The sequence below is a fragment of the Panthera uncia genome, chromosome B1, assembly GCF_023721935.1.
Source record: "Panthera uncia isolate 11264 chromosome B1, Puncia_PCG_1.0, whole genome shotgun sequence".
In the NCBI taxonomy this organism is placed as follows: domain Eukaryota; kingdom Metazoa; phylum Chordata; class Mammalia; order Carnivora; family Felidae; genus Panthera; species Panthera uncia.
In genome coordinates this window covers 120538472-120559165 of record NC_064811.1, presented here as the reverse complement: position 1 = coordinate 120559165, position 20694 = coordinate 120538472, and the positions used below count along the sequence as shown (strand labels likewise).

The 20694-nt window shown below is 36.1% G+C and overlaps 1 protein-coding gene across 1 annotated transcript in view; it reads left to right on the top strand.

Moving 5' to 3' along the window:
• Window positions 1–20694, top strand: part of OTUD4 (OTU deubiquitinase 4) — a 45908-nt gene that overhangs the window by 3776 nt on the left and 21438 nt on the right. Inside the window, exons 2-10 of the mRNA XM_049631193.1 lie at window positions 3034–3117; window positions 5632–5682; window positions 11719–11765; window positions 12471–12543; window positions 13851–13932; window positions 15521–15653; window positions 19388–19445; window positions 19741–19858; window positions 19948–20012. Of these exons, the coding sequence (XP_049487150.1) occupies window positions 3034–3117; window positions 5632–5682; window positions 11719–11765; window positions 12471–12543; window positions 13851–13932; window positions 15521–15653; window positions 19388–19445; window positions 19741–19858; window positions 19948–20012 (711 nt within the window). The remainder of the gene's footprint in view (window positions 1–3033; window positions 3118–5631; window positions 5683–11718; window positions 11766–12470; window positions 12544–13850; window positions 13933–15520; window positions 15654–19387; window positions 19446–19740; window positions 19859–19947; window positions 20013–20694) is intronic.

The following is a 20694-nucleotide window of genomic DNA, read 5'->3' as shown; positions in this document are numbered from 1 at the left end:
GTAAATGGCTTTAAGACTATCTTTGCTTGGCTAATGGTAGGAAGCCCTATCAGAGGACACTGGTTTACTCAAAGTAATAATACCTTGATTCTTAATAGTGTCTAAAATAGCTTCTGTGGAAGAAGTGTTTGCTAAATATCATTTGTTGAATTGGGAAAAAAAAAAATTGTGTGGTGGTTACTTTTATACAGAAACATTTCTTCCAGAGCTGGAAGTTTTGAATATATAAGGAGGCTTTTTAATAGTTCCCAAGATAGCAATGTTAGGTGTACTCCGTTAAGCTGGAAACCAGCTAGTATGCTGAAAACAAACTCATTGCTAACCTCAGCTAGTGCATCTTCAGTGTATCTTAATGTAAAGACATAACTAGCTGTCCAGAGAGTTGTTCTTCTGGTTCTGTGAGTGAGTACAAATGAACCTTGGCTGTTATCAGACTTGTAAAATGTGCAGCTAGAGCCTCCGTTTTGCTGAATTATCTGCTCACTCTGAATGAGAGGGAATCACTTATTTGGATTTGTAACTTTTATTTATTTATTTATTTATATGTTTTTATTTATTTTTGAGACAGAGAGAGACAGAGTATGAGCACGGGAGGGGCAGAGAGAGAGAAGGAGACACAGAATCCAAAGCAGGCTCCAGGCTCTGAGCTGTCAGCACAGAGCCCGATGCGGGGCTCGAACTCATGGACTGTGAGATCATGACCTGAGCTGAAGTCAGACACGCAACTGACTGAGCCACCCAGGCGCCCCAACTTTTCTTTTATTTAAATCCAAGTTAACATATAGTGTAAATAATGGTTTCAGGAGTAGAATTTAGTGATTCATCACTTACATTTAGTGCTCATCTCAACAGATGCCCTTATTAATGCCCATCACCCATTTAGTCCATCCCCCGACCCAACACCCCTCTAGCAACTCTGTTTGTTCTCTATCTGTGAGAGTCTTTTGTGGTTTGCTTCCCTCTCTGTTTTTATCTTATTTTTTTTCTTCCCTTCCCCTATATTCATCTGTTATGTTAAATTCCACTGACTGACTTATTTTGCTTAGCATAATAACTCTAGCTCCATCCACGTTGTTGCAAATAGCAAGATTTCATTCTTTTTGATCATTGAGTAATATTCCATTTGTGTGTGCATGTGTGTGTACATATGTATACATACACACACACACACATATATATATATATATATATATATACACACCACATCTTCTTTATCCATTCATCAGTCAATGGACATTTGGGCTCTTCCCATAAGTTGGCTAGTGTTGATAGTGCTGCTGTAAACATTGGGGTGCATGTGCTTCTTCGAATCAACATTTTTGTATTTTTTGGATAATACCTAGTAATGCAGTGTGAATACCTGGGTTGCAGGGTAGCTCTATTTTTAATTTTTTGAGGAACCTCTATACTGTTCTCCAGAGTGGCTGCACCAGTTTGCATTCCCACCAACAGTGTAAAAGTCTGCATCCTTTCCAACATCTGTTGTTTGCTGAGTGGACCTGTAATGCCCTTTTTTTTTTTTTGGGTTTAATTTTGAGAGAGAGAATCCCAAGCAGGCTCTGTGTTAGTGCAGAGCCCCCAGAGTGGATGCAGGGCTGGATCTGTAACTCTTAAAGCTACTTTACATTAATATAAATTCTAAGAGCCTTATTAGTAGTTAGACATGTGGTTAATTAATTAATTTTTGATATGTGGTTATTTTCAATGTTTCAGGGTTTTTGTTTGTTTCCTGCCTTGACCCTTTAAGGTACCAGGAACACCTTCATTTGAGACACCCCTTAATAGAAAATAGTTATAATCTTTTAAGCATGATAGTTAAAGTATTTGAGGCTAGCCAAGAGTTCTAAGCACTTAATAATACTAGTTTTTTCACACCAGAGCTTTAGCATTTTAGTAAGAAACAAAATGCCAGTGAGTTATCTTTTTGTTGAACTAATTGTTTAGCATAAGAATATAGAGACTACTATGTGAGAGAGTTTGGATCATCTTTGTAGTGTGGCTTATTTCAGTTGGTGCTTTAAGATTTTGGTTTGGGCTGGGGCTCCTGGTTGGCTTGGTTGTAGAGCATGTGACTCTTGGTCTTGGGGTCTTGAGTTGGAGCCCCATGTTGTACGTGGAGCCTAGTTTAAAAAAAAATAATGAGGGGCACCTGGATGGCTCAGTCCGGTCCCACTTCAGCTCAGGTCATGATCTCACAGTCCGTGATTTCGAGCCCTGCGTCGGGCTCTGTGCTGTCAGTTCAGGGCCTGGAGCCTGCTTCAGATTCTGTTACTCCCTCTTTCTCTGCCCCTCCCCCACTCATGCTCTGTCTCTGTGTCTCAAAGAATGAATAAACATTAAAAAAAAAAAATTAGGAAAAAAACGAAATATTTTGAGACAAAGAGCAAGTTTCAAGGCTGTTGGGGTGACAGCACATAGCAGCATGTTTGCATCCCAAGTGCTGCCCACTTGGATGTTTTTTCAAGAGTTGTGTAAGCCTGACAACTAAGGATTTAAGAATGAGTACCTTAGTTTTTCTGAAACCACAGTGGAACTAAATTTCTACATAAAGCAAGTAATTCAAAATTATTGGGAAAAAAGAAATCTAATTCTTACAGACTTAAAAGCCTTAAAGAGGATTCTTGTTGAAGTTGCCTGTTCTCTTTTCCAACAAGCATAGGATGAAGGTAACCACTACTTTGCAGGGATTCTGTTAGCCATGCTTTGTGAAGAGCAGAGGTAGAAGAAGGCTGGTGAAGAGAGGAAATTATCTAAGTTTACAAAGATTTCCTCACAAAAGTGACCTAAAGGAGAAATGGTAATAAGTGCTTTATAGAATGACTTAAGGAGTAGTATCGATCTTATATGTCATGTCATCTGTGGTTAGAGGAAGAGGTGGAAATGAATAAAGATGTAGAAAATCCAGAAAGGCAAATGGAGAGAGACTGATTTTTATCGTTTTGAGGTTATTTTGGGTGTGAAAGAAAGTGCTAGGTTGTAACTTAAATCCTCGTTTAACAAAATGCTTAGTAACGTGTTGCTTATTCTTTTCAGGTATTGCATTCTCAGTCTCGCCATGTGGAAGTCAGAATGGCCTGTATTCACTATCTTCGAGAGAACAGAGAGAAATTTGAAGCGGTAATTTGTAATTTTAAACATGAAATGGTGTCTTGATTTGCATTTACATCTTAGCCTGTAGAAGTGATCTGGTGGGAATTTCACAGGCTGGCTCTTAATGCAGGTTATGAAGATAAACCCCTTAAAAAACTGCTTTATTGGATTTAAATCCAATTATATTGTGATATTTTTAGGTTGTTTTGTGGTTTTCATTTATTTAGACATTTAGAAAGCTTCTATGATAAAGACACTGAGCTGTGGAAAATGGAAGCATGACTTGGACAGAATCCTTGCATGTTAAGAGGGAGCTTTGTCATGGTCAGGGAATTGTTTGTCATGGTTAACTAATAGTTTTCTGTGATTGGTAATCCTCTGTGAATTTAAAAAATTTCAGACTTGGAGCAAAAAAAATATGCTGAACTTAGCTAATACTGAGTCTTTGATTTTATCAGAGGCAGTTACAGATTTATACTTTTTGGGATTCATCATTATGAATCACACATCACAACACTAATTATATAAATAATGATTAATAATTGCTATAATGTTGTATAACAACTTACTGTAATTTTCTCGGTAGTATATAGTAGGCTGTGAAATAAGATGCCACAGTGGCCTGTTTTCATTTTATATTGAAAGCCTTAGTAGGATTTACTAGTTCTGGGTTTTATGACTTGGAATGATGTCATCTGATGACTTTTTAATATTTTTCCTCTTTGACTGCCAAAAAAACATTGACACCTTGTAAATAACTCAATTCTAAAACTTAATAGGTAAATAGCTCTTAATTTGTGTGTGTGTGTGTGTGTTTCTTTCAATGTCTTAATTTGGATGTGCTTTTGGATTAGTGTTCCTGTATTCAGGAAAAATGTTACTACTGGTGACATTCTGAGTGTATTCCGGGTACCGTGTTATAAGAAAGACAGTAATAAACTCTCCAGAAAGGAGAGTTACCCACTTGATCAGATTTGAGAACTTGTCTTACAAAAAGAAACTGGTGTTGTGTGGAGGCTAGATAAAAGTATTAGGGTGTGATAGAAAACGGGGAGAGGTGAGGAGAGTGGAATGGTCTTTAAGTATTTTAAAGAAATTACAAGTTAATCATTATTATTGGCCTCAGAGTGTAAAACACTGTTGACCACAAGTAGTGGAAATTGCTGTCATTGGTTGAGCACTTTCTATGTGCCAGGCATTGTTTAAATGCTTTGCATATATTTATTTAGCCTTTACAGTCTTAAGAGGTATGATCAGAAGTTGGAAGTTCCAATGGGGAAAGTTTTAATTTCCTTTTATAATAAGTACCTTCAAACAATTTCTATTGGCCAAAATTGGAAAAGGCTGTCATGGGAAGGAGGGTGGGGGATGTGTGCCTTGTTTACTGAAAATGTTTAGTCAGAGTCTAGATGGATACTTTCTGATTAGAAAGGAGAATCTCAGATTGGATGCAGGCTTGTGTCAGAACACCACTTAGGTCTCTTCTAACTTTAAATGGTTTTGTGGGTTTAATTTTTTCCCCTAAAGTATAAATAATTACCTAATACAGAAGAGTAGCCTCTGGTTGGTGGGATATTTAAAATATGTGGCTATTTTATTATAAGTATGTGTTAAAACTTAAGATACTTTTGGGGCATTTGACAGCATATCATCAATAAAAGAATATCAGTCTCAAAAAAGGAAATGGGTGTTCAGAAGATTTTAATAGACTGGAGAGTGTATGTTTCTAAGTGTATCACTTTGTTAAATTAACTGGGACTATAATTTAAATAAAATTGAGTTTGGTATTTCAGATGAATGTCTTTGGGAGATTTCTCAATTAAATTAGTGTGATGGCTAACAAAAAACATAACAGCTTAAATAAACTTTTTATGTTAAAGCATGAAGCAAATGAAAAACCTAGTTGGTTCAACAAAATATGTAGCATTATTAGTTCTCATCTCTGTTTTTAGTATGACTGACCTAAGAGTTGTATGCATATCTATATTAGTAAACTAATATTTCTTAGCTAGTATATTGTCCTTCTTTAATTCTCCTCTCTGCATTGGCCATTACCAGAATAATCCTAAGTGCTTGCTTTGTATGTTTCTCTGTTCATAATGTCACCAGCAGTGACCTTGAATTGCCTTCTCCCTCAGTCTGCAAGTCCTTCCTGGGCTCAAGTCCCTCTATAAACAGGTGTCCAGTTGAGTTCCTCTCTCAGTCTGTTGTCCCCACCAGGTTTTCCTGTTCCTCCTGGCTAATTGACTCCTGTCTTCCCAACACAGTGCCTCTTCACACCACATTGTGTCTGTGCCTGGCTGTATCCTGTCCAGGAGATCTTTTCTGATAATGTTTACTTTTCTGAATTCTTTTGTATCTTTACGGTCTTTACTTAATGATTTTTACGTATTTTAATAATTAGGTTGAATGTATATACATGTATTACTGTTATCATTACTAACGTATCCAAGGTTCATGTAAGAACTCAGGAATTCACAATGAAAAGGTTTTTGTTTTGATGTATTTCTAATAGACTTATTTATTTATTTATTTTTGCAGTTTATAGAAGGGTCATTTGAAGAGTATTTAAAACGTTTGGAAAATCCACAGGTATGCAGTGATTCTGTAATATATGTATATTTTTTATATATTCAAATAATGTATTCAAAATTCATTAAAATGTAATCTTATGGTGTATGGAGCAGTTATAATGAGTACTTTTCTTTAATAAACATTTCTTAGTTGCACATTTTATGCAGCATTTATGTGGAAGCCAGTTGGAGCTGTATACTGGATGTTGCCTCACTAAGGACAGAGTCATGCTATCTTTACCTTTGTCATAATGACATCTGAATGTAGAATAAAAGACCTATAATAACACTGGTGATGATTTTCAGGATGCTGTGTTGGTACGGGTATTGGGCATGATCGACAGGGTGCAAGATTTGATTGCTTCTTTAGGCCACTGAGAAGACAGATTCTTTTATATAGTTCCATTTCCCATGATCAGCTTAAGAAGAAGGAAGAGACTGTTGAGAGTAAAAGGATGGCACTTCCCCAAATCCTACTGTCATGCCTTCTCAGTCATGTTGAAATTAAAAAGAATTTTTTTTTCTGCTTACAAAACTATTCTCCCTGTAAAAATCCAAACACCATGAAATGCCACATAGAATGCCCTGTAGAATATTCCATCATCCCCAGAGGTAATCTCTATATTGAGTTTAAAATGATATTAGCAAAGGAAGAAGCTAAGAAGAGGATTTAGGTAGGGAGGAAAAGGGATAATATAGGAACAGGGTGTTTGATTAACAACTGGTATCTCCATTTGGTTCTCTGACACTAGTTTGAGTCCTTGTTGAGTGCCAAGAATTGCCAGGCACTCTGGGAATGCAGAAGTAACAGGTTTGGGTGCTGTTCTCAGAAGTTTCCCTGTAATAGGGAAAAATATCTAACGCAAGTGAGAAAGCACATGTATCATATGTATAGATGTGGGGCATCTGGGTAGCTCAGTTGGTTGAGCATCTGACTTTGGCTCAAGTCATGATCTGGTGATTCATGAGTTTCTCTGCTGTCAGTGCAGAGTCTGCTTCAGATCCTCTTTCCCCCTCTTTCTCTGCCCTTCTTCCGCTTCCAGGTGCACATGCTCGCTCTCTCTCAAAAATAAATAAAACATTAAAAAGTACAGAAATGATACTATAGGCATTCAAGTTTTTATTTTTACTGAAGTAGACAAAACAAGAGGTAGTGGGTTGGCATTTGAAGTCTGAATAGATTGCTGGATGCAAAATGCCTAAGGTTAAGGGCATTTCTGGGTAGGGAAAATTGTGAGCAAGGCAGCTTTCAGAAAGCAGTTCAGTTTGTATGGAGCATGTGAAGGTAGGAGGTAGTGAGAAGTCAGAGGGCCATCTGTGGGGCTGATCACAGAAGAGCATTCAGTGCTAGGCTCAGTAGTTAGAAGCTTATGCTTTAGGCTAGCATTTCAAGAGTGTCAACCATAGACCATCTGCATTTGGAATTACCTGAGGTGGTTGTAAAAATACGTATTGTCTAGCCACTATTCCAGACCTGAATCAAAGTCTATGCCTGGGGGCCTGAGAATCTGGTGTTGGGAAACCTTTTAAGTTTTTTGAGGCAGGAAGTGAGTATGTTTTGTTCACTGTTGAGAACCAAGAATAGTGCCTGGCATCTTTGTTGGCTGTCTGAATGGATGGATAAAATACTGTGCAGAGATGGTTTGGAGGTAGATGAGACCAGAGAGGTGGGAAGACAAATTGCATGTTTTTTTAAAAAAATGTTGAATACATGGAAAAATGTACACAGTACATGAAGTGTCAAAAAAGAAGTATAGCATTGTTCCAGTTTTGGAGACAATTACCTTCTGAAGGCCTTTTCTCTAGATCTAACTTCATTTTTAATTCAGTGATTTCAGTATTGAGTTCTATAGTCACAAATAACCATTTTCCTTAAGTTTTCATTTTTTTCTTTTATTTTAAAGCTGCTTCTTCAAAAAAAAAAGCTTCGAAAGGATTTATTTATTTATTTTTTAATGTTTATTATTTTTGAGAGAGAGAGAGAGAGACAGAGACCAAACAGGGAAGGGGCAGTGAGAGAGAGAGGCACAGAATCAGAAGCAGGCTCCAGGCTCTGAGCTGTCAGCACAGAGCCCAATGCGGGACTCGAACTCACAGACCGCGATATCATGACCTGAGCTGTAGTCGGCCGCCCAACCAACTGAGCCACCCTGGTGCCCCATCTTCGAAAAGATTTGTATATTTTATCGCTTTTGGAATTTTTTTCATCATTACTTTTAATTTGAGGTGCCAAACTGATGATTAGTTTGTGTATGTTGAATGAATGTTAAATCCATATTGCATTATATATAACATCTTAGGAAAGATAAACACCAGAATGTTGTTATCTTTATAGTCCTGTTACTGGTCATTTTTACTCCAATTACAGAAAATAAAGGACATGACAGGACCATTTATTAACTTTTTCCCTCCTTTTTTTTAAACGTTTACTTTGAGAAAGCGAGAAAGAGAGCAAATTCAAGAGAGAGCATGAGGGACAGAGAGAGAAGAGAGAATCCCAAGCAGGCTCCATGCTGTTAGCACGGAGCTTGACGTGGGGCTCCATCTCACGAACTGTGAGATCAAGACCTGCTTCGAAATCAAGAGTCAGACGCTTAACTGACTGAGCCACCCAGGCACCCTGTTGCTTTTTTTTTTTTTTTCTTTTTAAAGTAAGTTCTACACCCAACGTGAGACTTGAACTGATGACCTGGAGATTGGGAGTTGCACGCTCTACTGACTGAGCCATCCAAGTGTCATGCCCCCCCCCCCCCCCCCCATTTATTAACTTTTTACTCAAGAAAAATCCCACAGTGTAATGTTAGGGTAATTTTTGTGTAGCAATTTAGGCTATCAAGCTAAGAGGTTCTGAGAAAGAATGGACCAGATGAGAATGGAGAGAGGGGATAAAGGGAGGAAATGAGGTAGTGTGAACTGAACTGAGACTGATTTAGGAATCTGTGTGAGAGGAAGGAGGGAAGTCGCTGTGCTTTTGAGCTCGTGGGACAAGTGCCTCTTTCCCAAGGTGCTGGCTGGCCAGCTTTTTTATTTTTATGACACTTTGCTCTCCCCAGTCTGCTCAGGTTTCTTCCCCAGATGTTTTACATGTACTTTCTGAACAGATGTTTGTGCTTCTTTATTAGAAAAAGATATTTATGTCTTTGTTTTTCTCTTTCCCCAATACTTAGGATGTATGAAATGAAGAGAAATACAGTTGATAAACTGTTATGTTTCGTCCAGTTCTCAGAGAAGGCATCTTTATGCTTTTGCTTAATAAACAAGTGAAGCATTTTGAAAAATGCCTCAAACTTTTTGCAAGAATATATTTTTGTCAGTTTTATGGAGGTAAAATTGACATACAGTGAAATTCACCAATTTGAAGTAGTGTATAATTTGATGAGATTTCACAGGTGTTGTGTAGCCACCACTACAGACACACATGGGACATTTCTATCACTTCGCAAAGTTCCCTATGTCCTTTTGCACTTAATCCCCTTTCCCCCACCTTCTGGCTCTTGTCAACCACTGACCTGTTTTGTAAGTTTTGCTTTTTCTAGACTATATAAATGGAATGGTACAGTTTGTAGTATCTGTAGTTTCTGTATCTGGCTCCTGTTACATTATGGAAGACACCTTGACGTTCATCTGTTCATCCATGTTGTTGGATCTGTCAGTAGTTTGTTCCTTTTTATTGATGAGTGGTCATTTGTTATACGGAGTACTGCAATTTGCACATCCATGTATTTGTCAGTTGATGGGATATTTGGGTTCTTTCCAGTTTTAGGCTGTTTCATGATTAAAGCTGCTAAGAACATTTGCTTATAATAGAAGTCTTTGTGTGGACATATATTTTCTTTTCTCTTGGATTAACACACAGGAGTGGAATTGCTGGGTCATATGGTAAATGTATGTTTAACTTAATGAGAAACTGAAAAATCTTTTTCAAAGTGGCTCTGCCATTTTGCTTCCTCATTGGCAGTATACAAAAATTCCAACTGCTCTACATCTTTGAACATTCAGTCTTGTCAGCCTTTGAAATTGTAGCTGTTCTAGTGGTTGTGTATTTCTCTGATGTCGAACATCTTTTCATGTGCTTATTTCCCATCCATTTATCTTGGTGAAATGTCTGTTCGTAGATTTTGACCATCTTTTGTTAACGTTGCTGGTTTTATCAAATTGTAAGAGTTCTTTAACCTGGATAGAGTTCTGTAATTGGAAATGTATCTTTCAAATATTTTCTTCCAATTTCTGACTTTATCTTTTCATTTTCTTAATGGCATCCTTAGGAACAAAAGTTTTTTTTAATGTTTTTATGTTTTTGAATATGGTTCATTATGGTTAAAACAGATTTTGCAGAAATGCTTTACTGTCACCCACAATAAGGAAGTATATTAAACATCATAAGAAGTGCTGAGTAAATAAAATTATAGCCTTAAGGTAGAATACAATGGTAGAACATAGATACATTTTATAATTTAAAGTTGACCCTGGTTAGAGAAGACAGAATATTATGATAGCCATTGTTTACTTAACCAGACTACAACAGAATTTATTCTGAAGATTAAGTACTTATGAAATGGTACATTATTTGAGAGGTAGTATTTTGTTGACACTAGTAGAATAATGTTCCATTTTTAGAAGTGATGGTAACATCTTTTGCATGAAGTAGATGTAGCTTGTGTTTGTGATTTAAGCAAACTGGTCTGAGTGAAGGATCTCCTCTACACCAGAGAGTGTCACTTGTAGCCGCTTATGGGAAGCTCTGATTGTTAGGTAGAGGCCTATTTTAAGAAGTCTATTTTAATATATGGCACCCGTTTCATTTTGAAAACCAAAGCCAACTTTTAAGAACTACTAAAATGAAAAATCTCTGGGGGGAAGATTATCTTTGTTTGAGATGAAAACAGTGTTTAAAATCTTATGTCAGGTTTCTTTAAAGGAAAACGTGGCTGCATTCACTTATTGTAGCTCAGCTCATTATCTTTAGTGAGTCCTGGTTTTAAGTCTTTACTAATTTCATAAGTGGTAAAGAAACACATTCTCATGGTAAAAGATTTAATACAGAATGAAGAGTGAAAGTCCTTCATTTTCCTTGATCTTGAATTCCCTGTCTCCGTTGTCAGTTTAGGATGTACCCTTCCAGTTCTCATACACATACACATACATATACTAAACATAGCAGTTTCTTTCTTTTACACAATAGGTGTTTGTTTGTTTTGTATTGTTTTTAACCGTGACTTAGTTTTTATACTTCATAGTATAAAGTCAGTTCATATGTGTATACCTGACTGCATGGTGTTCCATACATTGTGTGGATGAACCATAAATTGTTCGATTTCTCCTTTCCTACTAGTGGAATATTGGGGCTTTCTTTAAAAAAAATTTTTTTTTAAACTATTACAAATAGCTACAGTGAACATCCTTCTTTATACTTTTGTGAACATATGAAATACCTGTTTAGGATAGGTTTACAGAATTTGAATTGCTGGGTCAAAGAGTATACGGATATTTAAAATTTTGATATATACTGTCCATTTCCTTCTAAAAGGCTTAAAGACTTAAAAAAAAAATGACTCATTTAGGGCTGTAGAATTTTAAATCATTTCAGAAAGATTGCTAGGACACTGTTCTCTGTCACCCTGAAAACCTTCTCCTTTTTATCCTTTCTGATTCTTGAGTTCTGCTTTTACTCAACATCTCATTTTCTGGGCCCATACACGTTCCAAGCTCTGTCTTGGGTGCTAGGTTAGAGGACATAGTTCTTGTCAGCAGGTGCTCCATGTAGAGATGCCATTTTACGGTCTTATTACACCAATACGAACTATCCTTTTACCCTGTGTTACTAAGGATTTTTACAACAGAGACTTGGGCTGTTTTCTTAAGTAACTTTTTAGTTACATACGTAAAGTTTGTTTTATATAAATGTGTTCATAGTATTCATAAGACTAATATTAATGAGCTTTTCCAGCTTATTAGATATATCGTATAAAGGTACATATTAAGGTATTACATAGAGGCATATGTATTGTAAAAAGTATGAGATAACCTAAGTGCCAACTTTTTTTCTTCAATGTAGGAATGGGTTGGACAAGTGGAAATAAGTGCCCTTTCTCTTATGTACAGGTAAACCTTATAGTAACATAAGTAAACAAAAATAAAGTCCGTGGGAAATTAGTATATTCCGTTGTACTAAAATAGTTAAAATAGCAAAGCTTGGTTGTGAAGCATCTTTTCTAAAGTTTTTTAAATTGTCTCAATAAGATTTTGACATTAAATATGTCAGTGTTTAGAAATTTTAATTCTCAAAATATTTTTGGAAAGAAATACATTTTTCCAGGCCTGTAAACGATACCACTTATCAACTTTATAGAGGAATGATTTCCTACTTTCTCAGGGCCAGTAGCATCAAATGGCCACTAGTACTGAGGCAAAAAATCATGTTACTATTTTACTACTTCTGTCTAGTAGAGGAGCAGGTGAATGCTTTATTTTTTTCCTTTTTGAAATTTCTGTATAAAATTTTGTCTTCACAGTTTTTGTAATTTTGAAGACTCCTTTTAGAATTATATTTAAAGATAACATATATGCAAATTATATTTGAAGTTTTATTTTTTAAAAAGATACTTTTATATAGGTACCTTACAACTTAGTTATTCTATTACTATCTTTTATTTATTGCTCCATCTCCAATGCCTGGAGCACATATGTGCCTTAGCACATATTAGGCTCTTGAATGAATGAATGAATGAATGAATGAATAAATGAATACTTAAATCTCAAATCATGAAATACATTCCCTCAGAAGTAATTGCTAAATTTTATTTTCAGGAAAGATTTTATAATTTATCGGGAACCAAATGTTTCTCCTTCACAAGTAACTGAAAATAATTTTCCTGAAAAGGTAAGAATTTTTCTAAGTGTTTCTAAAGGATTTAAGTAAAAGAATCACTTGCCACCTTGACCTTGTAAGCTAAAATTTTAAAGTGACTTCTTGAAATGTTTTTTATGAAGTTTATGATAATTTTTAAAAGTTCCTGTTAGTCATTACTGAATCATATTTTGTATTTGATTTACCCCAGAAATCACAGTGGAGAACTGTGTCCTAACATTTCACTAGAGGAAAAAACATTGCAATACTAGTGTATATGATTAACTAGACTGTTTTGCATCAGTATAAACATTAAGTAGTAAAATAACTTGTGAAAGTAGGTTCTGCCATTGCATCCAGAAATACTTGGATAATAGTGATTTATTTTTGATTATAAAGATAATTTACTGGCCTACATGTTAATATCTAGTCACAGACTGGAAACAACTGAAAATTTATGTGAGCCTAGAAAGAAGAAAACCTCAATTGATTCATTATTAAAAGAACTTTGTTTTAATTACCTGTTTTGGAATCATCCAAGCCAAGTTGAAGTGTTTTGTCATCATGCTAATGGTGGTAAGGTGGAGGAGAATTGAGCGAAATGCTGCCTTTTTAAAAAGGACTTCGGAGTTTCTTGGCTCTGGATTTGGCCTTTCCAATCCAAGTTTTGGATCATGACATAATCTAATCAAAATCAGTGTGTATTTCTCCTTGTGTGAGTAGTTGACTAGAAAGCATTTAAAACTGTAAAGCATCAGGGTGCCTGGGTGGCTGTCAGTTAAGTGTCTGACTTTGGCTCAGTTCATGATCTCCTGGCTTGTGAGTTTGGGCCCTGCATCAGGCTTGCTGCTGTCAGTGCAGAGTCTGCTTCAGATCCTCTGTCTTCCTCTCTGTCTGCCCCTCCCCTACTCTTGCTTGCTCACTCTCTCAAGAATAAATAAACATTAAAAGAAAAAAACTGTAAAACATCAGAAAAATTGAACTTTTGATTGTGCCTCTTAGAGGTAAGCATTTTAATACGGTTTTGGAGTATTTAATATTTCTTACAGTCTTTTAATGGTCTTTTTAAATAGTTGAAATCATGTTGTTTTCATGTATTGTGTCCAGTTTTTGTATCCTATAAGCATTTCCCCATGATTAAGAACTTATTAATTTAATGGCTGTGTAACATTTCAGCATTGGATGTACCATAATTGACCAACTTGGAGCTTTAGGTTGCTTCTAAAATAATCATCTTCTATTTGGAAATTATTTACTAGTAAGAGAAATTGGAGGTATAAGTTGCTATGTAAGTGTCATATATGAAGGGCTAAAAGATGTCTTTAATTTTTCCCTTTCAGGTATTACTGTGTTTTTCAAATGGAAATCATTATGATATTGTCTATCCCATAAAATATAAAGAGAACTCTGCAATGTGTCAATGTAAGTATCATCCTTGTGCTTGTATGGGGTTATATTTGTAGGCTATCTAGTCAATGCAGACAAGTCAAAGAAAATATACTCTGTTTTGTTGTATAAAAAGATACACGAAGAATCTCAGGTTAGCAAAAATGTTAATATTTTATTAAAAACTTGTTTGACTAGGAAAAAATGGAGCTAGTAGCTTGAGTTCAACCTGTAAATAGGAAGTTCTTTCTTTCTTGCAGTCTTTCATTTCAGTAATAAGGATTTGTATGCATTTTTAAAGTTGTTAGTGTAGACCTTGAAAATCTAAGTGAACAAATCAAGCATTTGATTGTTTTGGCTCTAGAGCAAGCAGGGTTTCTTAACCTTGGCACTATTGACATTTTGGGTCAGATAACTCTGTCGGAGCTGTTGTGTGCATTATGAGATGTTTAGTAGTGTCCTTGGCACATGCTGTGTAGAGAGTTCTCTTTCCCATTGCGACAAGCAAAGAAATCTGTCCAGATTTTGCGAGGTATTTCCTAGGAGGATAAAATCCCCTCTCCTTCCCCAGTGGAGAGTCACCGCTTTAGTAGTTTCTTTCTTCTTCTTACCTTTATTTCCTTTATCCATCTATCTGATGAAGTGCACCTCACACAGAGCACCAATGCTGGGCCTATAGCAGCTCTTTCCTCTGTTCTTAAGCTAGTCGTGACCAGTAAAGATATGTGTAGTGCAGTTTTTTAAATTGATTGATCTGTTTTGAGATACGAAAGTTTATTTGTATCTTGGGCTGTGTGCTTCTCTTCCAGCTGGTTAAAATTTAAACATTTCAGCTTTAGGAAGGATAGCTCCTGGAGCCTACCTTACCTGTACTTGTCAGTGCCTGTGGTTTGAATGATAATCAGGGGCGGAAGAAAGGTGATCTGTGAGAAAGTGGTCTTTTTGGGGACTCATTTAAAGGGTGGGCACCTGTTGATGAATTTTTAATTTCATAAAGATCACTGCGATATAACCAAATGAGAGTCCTAAATGCCATATGTAATTTGTTTTTAAGTATTTGGTAATAAATATTTCAATGGTTCCTGGAGGGTTTTTTTAAAAGCAAAAAAGTTGTCTGAATATAGTCCTTTACTTCAGTGACTGCTGAGAATACATTTATTTTTTGAGTCCCTTGTGAAATGTTTTCTATCCAGTATCTGAGTCTCTTAAGGTTGGGCACGTTGTGTGACATCTCATATTCTCAAGTTTCCTCACCTGTACAGTTACAATAATAACACTTGACTGCTGGGCTATTAAATATGACCATACATAGAGGCTTCACACAGTGCATGGAATGTAGCAGTTGCTCAGTATGCATGTTTAGCTTTTATTGTCATATTTGTTTTACAGTTATGATACCCTTTTGTGTTGTTTTAAAAATGGCAGTATCTTATGTAATGATTTTGAATTAATAGCACAGAAATTCTAGTTGCTCTCTAGGTAACTTCCTGATTAAATTGTGTTATTAATCATAAAGTGTGACAGGTACATAGTTAGGGTTTTAGAGACCTGGGCAATGGACATTGTCAATTTTATGTTAAAACATAAAATTAGTGTTGCATAATATTTCTCTTATTAATTGCAGCTCTCCTTTATGAATTGCTGTATGAAAAGGTGTTTAAAACTGATGTTAGTAAAATTTTGATGGGGCTAGACACCTCTGAAGTAGCTGATGAAAACAACAGTGAAGTATCAGATTCAGAGGATGACAGTTGCAAGTAAGAATGAATTTAAGTCCTAAAATGTCTTTATAGTGCCATACAAAGAAACAGTTCAACGAATGTTTCTGCATGGATTTACCTCTCATATAGAGATATTATGAATGGTATTCCTGAAATACAGCAGCCTGCAGTCCCAGTTTCTTTTTTCCTGCCACTGATTTTATCTAATTTCTATTACGGGATTGTTTTTGAAGTTGATGTTTTGGTTGCTAGGCTTTATTTCTACATAATCTAGATGTATATGTGTAGAATAGATTTATAGTGTGTGTAATGTAAAATTTTAAGGTTAACCGGGTAATTGTTTACGTATCCAGTGATGCAAAAGAGCCATTTTTTATTTCCTTGACTTTCTTTAGCATATTTAAAAAAAATATTTATTTATTTATTTTGAGAGAGAGAGCAGGGGAGGAGCAAAGAGAGGGAGAGAGAGAATCCCAAGTAGGCTCTGTGCTGTCAGTGTGGAGCCTGACATGGGGCTCGAATTCACAAACTGTGAGGTCATCCAGGACCTTAACTGACTGAGCCACCCAAGCGCCCTTCCTTGACTTTCTTTTATTGTTTTTTTAACTTAGATTCTAATGCCTTTTTCTTTTTTGGATAATAAAGGTCCCAAGTTGGGGTATAAGTATGTGAACAGCTCTGAATAATACCTCTGTTTAGGTTGTGAACAAGCATCTGTTTTTTTTTTTTTTTTAAACATTTATTTATTTTTGAGAAGAGAGAGCATGAGCCAGGGAGGAGAGAGAAAGAGGGAGACACAGAATTTGAAACAGGCTCCAGGCTCTGAGCTGTCAGCACAGAGCCCGACGCGGGGCTTGAACTCAAGGACCACGAGATCATGACCTGAGCCGGAGTTGAATGCTTAACCCACTGAGCCACCCAGTGCCCCACCCCCCCTTTTTTTTATTAAAAGAAATTTTTTTTTTAACGTTTATTTTTAAGAGAGAGAGAGCATGAGCGGGGGAGGAGAGAGAAAGAGGGGTGAACAAGCATCTTTTAACTTGGAGTCTCTGAGGTGTGTTTTTTTCCATGCAGGATGATGGGATATATTAGGGTAGTGATTAAAAGCTTGGGGCTGTGGACAGCCAAACCTGGTTTCAGTCCTGGTTTCCTGCCAACTAACTAGACCTCGGGCAAGTTACTTAAATTCACTAGCACGTCCTAATTCTATAGCTATAAAATTAGGATATATTAGTATTTCCTTGAAGGAGGGAATTTGTAAGAATTAAATGAAATAATGTGTAAAGTGTATAGCATAATTGCTAGATACCGTGTTCAACATTCATTAGTTTTTATCGACAATATTAAGACATTTACTGTGTATTTTATAAGAACCTATTGTATTCAATTCCTAGTAGAGCTAAAAATATATTATTCCTAGTATGTGAGAGTATGAAGGTATCCTACTTGAAAAAGAGAAAAAAAGGCGGTGCCGGGGGAGTGCCTGGGTGGCTCAGTCGGTTAAGTGGCTGACTCTTGATTTTGGCTCAGGTCATGATCTCATGGTTCATGAGTTTGGGCCCCATATTGGGCTTTGTGCTCACAGCCTAGAACCTGCTTTGGCTCTCTCTGCCCCTCCCTTGCTCATGCTCACTCTCTGTCTCTCAAGAATAAATAAATGTTAAAAAAAAAAATCCTATTTGGTGTTATATACTGTAAAACTAGAGAAATAAATGAAATTATGACTTAGGATATCTAATTCTTCATTAAATACTTATATATATCTTGTTTTTTTTTTCTTTTACATTTATTTATTTTGAGAGAGAGTGAGTATGTGCATGAGCAGGGGAGGGGCAGAGAGAGAGGGAGAGAGAAAATCTCGAGCAGGCTCCATGCTGTCAGTGCAGAGCCTGATACAGGGCTTGATCTCACAAATCCTGAGATCATGACCTGAGCCAAAATTAAAGAGTCGATGCTTAACCAACTGAGCCACCCTGGCACCCCTTAAAATATATCCCTTTTATCTGAAATTCCAGGCATTTGTTGAATTATGTTTTTCTGATTCTTGTCGGAAAACTTGATTGACTACCATTTCTTTGTAAGAGGGAAATGATGTTAGAATCTGTGTCTGCTATGGTAAATTTAATTTTAGAATAGGCTAATTAACTTGAACAGATGGAAGTTCTGCTCTGTCATTTAACGTAACAGCTGTCTGATTAGGATGTGCCATTGAACATAGGGGAAGTTGAGGGAGAGAATGACTAGCTTGTTATAACTTATTGTTTGTGGTTGGTGTGGAGGGACTTAGGGACTTCGGCACATGCCCTTTGGTTGCTGCTAATAGTTTTAGCAACAGTTGGGTCTGATATGGCAGATGAATTAGATGAAGTATGGAGTTAAGGGTAGTATGTTGGAGTTTACAAGAAAAGGTGTGATTATTGTAATGCACAATGTTTTTATACTGTGCTAGGGTAGCCCTTGGAACATGGAAGCCTTTTTTAAATTAACTTTTTGTTGCATTGCTAATACTTTTTTATTTGTATTATGTCTGACTTAAGGAGGACAAGGCTTCAATTAAAGAAGAATGCCACATAATTGTGGCATAGATTGGATTGGCATAGCTTGGTAATAAGGAGGAAAGACGAAGGATGTCACTATACTCTTGTGCCTGGATTCTTTTCACATTTGTATTGGTTAGTCCTGAAGTAGTGGAAATTGTCGGTGATTTTTTTTTTTTAGTCTAGACTGAAGATGCTTGGGGTCTCTTAAATATTGCTGAGGGCATACATTTGGAGATTGTTCTGAAGACTAGAGATTGATTTACTAAGGAGGAAATGTAGGACAGAAGACTGTAAGTAGTTTCTCGTCTCATCTGCCGTTTGACCTGCCATCACTATATTCCAGCTTTGCCAGTCTCTTCGCCACCTTAGGGTCTTTCCACTTGCTGTTCTCCTGAAACAGCTTGGAATACTGCTTGGAATACTAAATAGCCATATGATTTGCTGTCTCATCACCTTTAATTCTTTATTCAAAAAGGCATCTCAGCAAGTCATTTTTTATTATTTTTATTTAATTTTTATTATTTGAGCCTGTGTCAACACTATCACTTCTGCTACCTGGCCCCCACCCCACCCCATAGATAGCACTTATCAGCATTTAACACACTGATTACTGAATTTAGTTTGTGTCTGCTCTCATTAGATTACTGTGGAGTATTTTGTTTAATGGAGCCTCATCTGTATATTAAAAGGACATTTTTACATTGAATGTTTTATAAACTGAACTTTTCTATGCACCTAAATTTAACAGTTTTTTGTTTGTTTCTGTTTTTTTGATTGAGCCATACAATAAGACTTACTGAGGAGCACCGTGGTGACTCAGTTGGTTAAGCATCTGACTTTGGCCTCAGGTCATAATCTCACAGTTCGCATGGGCACGTAGGGTTCTGTGCTGACAGCTCAGAGCTTACATCCTGTTTCAGATTTTGTCTCCCTGCCTGTCCCCTGCTCGCTTGTGTGCTGTCTCTGTCTCTCTCTCAAAAATAAATATTTAAAAAAAAGAACTACTGATAAAAAACTTTATGACTTATATCTTCTATACATACACACATATGTATGTATGTGTATAAATACACCTTTATACTGAGACTTTTTAGGAGCTCACTGGAATATAGCTTTAACTTTTTGGAACATAACTGTGACTTTTGGAGATGTTTATATGAGGTTAGGATATGTTAATTGCATAAACATACTTTTGTACTTTTAATTACGGTTATATTTCTTTCTTTGTAGGAGTAAAACTACCACCGCTAATGATGTGAATGGAGTTAAACCTTTGTCAAGTGATCAGGTATTTTTCTTAATGGTTTTAACTAGTTCTTCCATATAAGTACATGAATTTAGTCTTAATTTTTTTAAACATTTTCAGTGGAGTCAGGATCATCTGACTGTGAGAAAAATTTTGGTGGCTTCCTAGTTTATTTTTTATTTTTTAATTAAAAATCTTTTTAAATTGAAGTTGACAAAGTGTAATAAGGCTTCCTAATTTTGTAAGTTTTCTTCTTTATTTGATTTTACTCTTGTACGTATCTCAAAAGTGTTTTAAAAGCATTTCAGTGTTGATTGGACTTCCTCACTTTGTTTAGCACCCGAAAAACAATGGGAACTCTCCTAGCCTTCCTTTGTCAAGAAAGGTTCTTAAGTCACTTAATCCAGCAGTCTATAGAAATGTGGAATATGAAATTTGGCTGAAGTCTAAGCAAGGTGAGTTAAAAAAAATCTGTGTATTTTCCATAAATTTGCTTTGTGGCATTTGAAAATAAGTCAACTTGATATTCTGATATTGTTTACAGCTCAACAAAAACGTGATTATTCCATTGCTGCTGGCTTACAGTATGAAGTTGGAGATAAATGCCAAGTAAGTGATTATGTAGAGGAAGAAAAGGTTTTACTTGAAATCTTATTTTATTCTAATAGGATCTAAGAAAACAGCTCAAGTTTGATGTGTTGTTAATTGGAGACTTTAGAAGATATTTTATCATATACTCATTTTAATAGTTGTAAATAATTTAGCTTTTTGATCCATTAGAATACGTTATAAAAATTGTGTGTATGTCGATGGTGTCCCATCACATGATCTTTAAGAACAATGTCAGTCTTTGATATTACTTGTTTGAAAGAAGCAGCAATAGCACTTTAGATTTTTAGATAGTTTCATTACAGTTGGCAAATTACCAAAATTGATTTGAACTTGACATTACAGGTCAGTTTTATGGAAGTCATCCGGGAAGATTTTGATAGATACATAATGGTTTTATGTTAGACTGAGAAAAGAGTGAATAGTAAGGAAGTTTTGGCATTGACTTTTTTTTTTAATATAATTTATTGTCAAATTGACTTCCATACAATACCCAGTGCCCATCCCAGCAAGTGCCCTCCTCTGCCCATCACCCACTTTCCCCTCTCCCCCCCCCCCCCCTTTAACCCCCGCTTTTTTTTTTTTTTTTAAGAGTTCCTTTTGTTTTTCTTCCCCCCCCCTTTAACCCCCCCCCCCCCCCTTTTCCCCCATGGTCTTCTGTTAAGTTTCTCAAGATCCACAT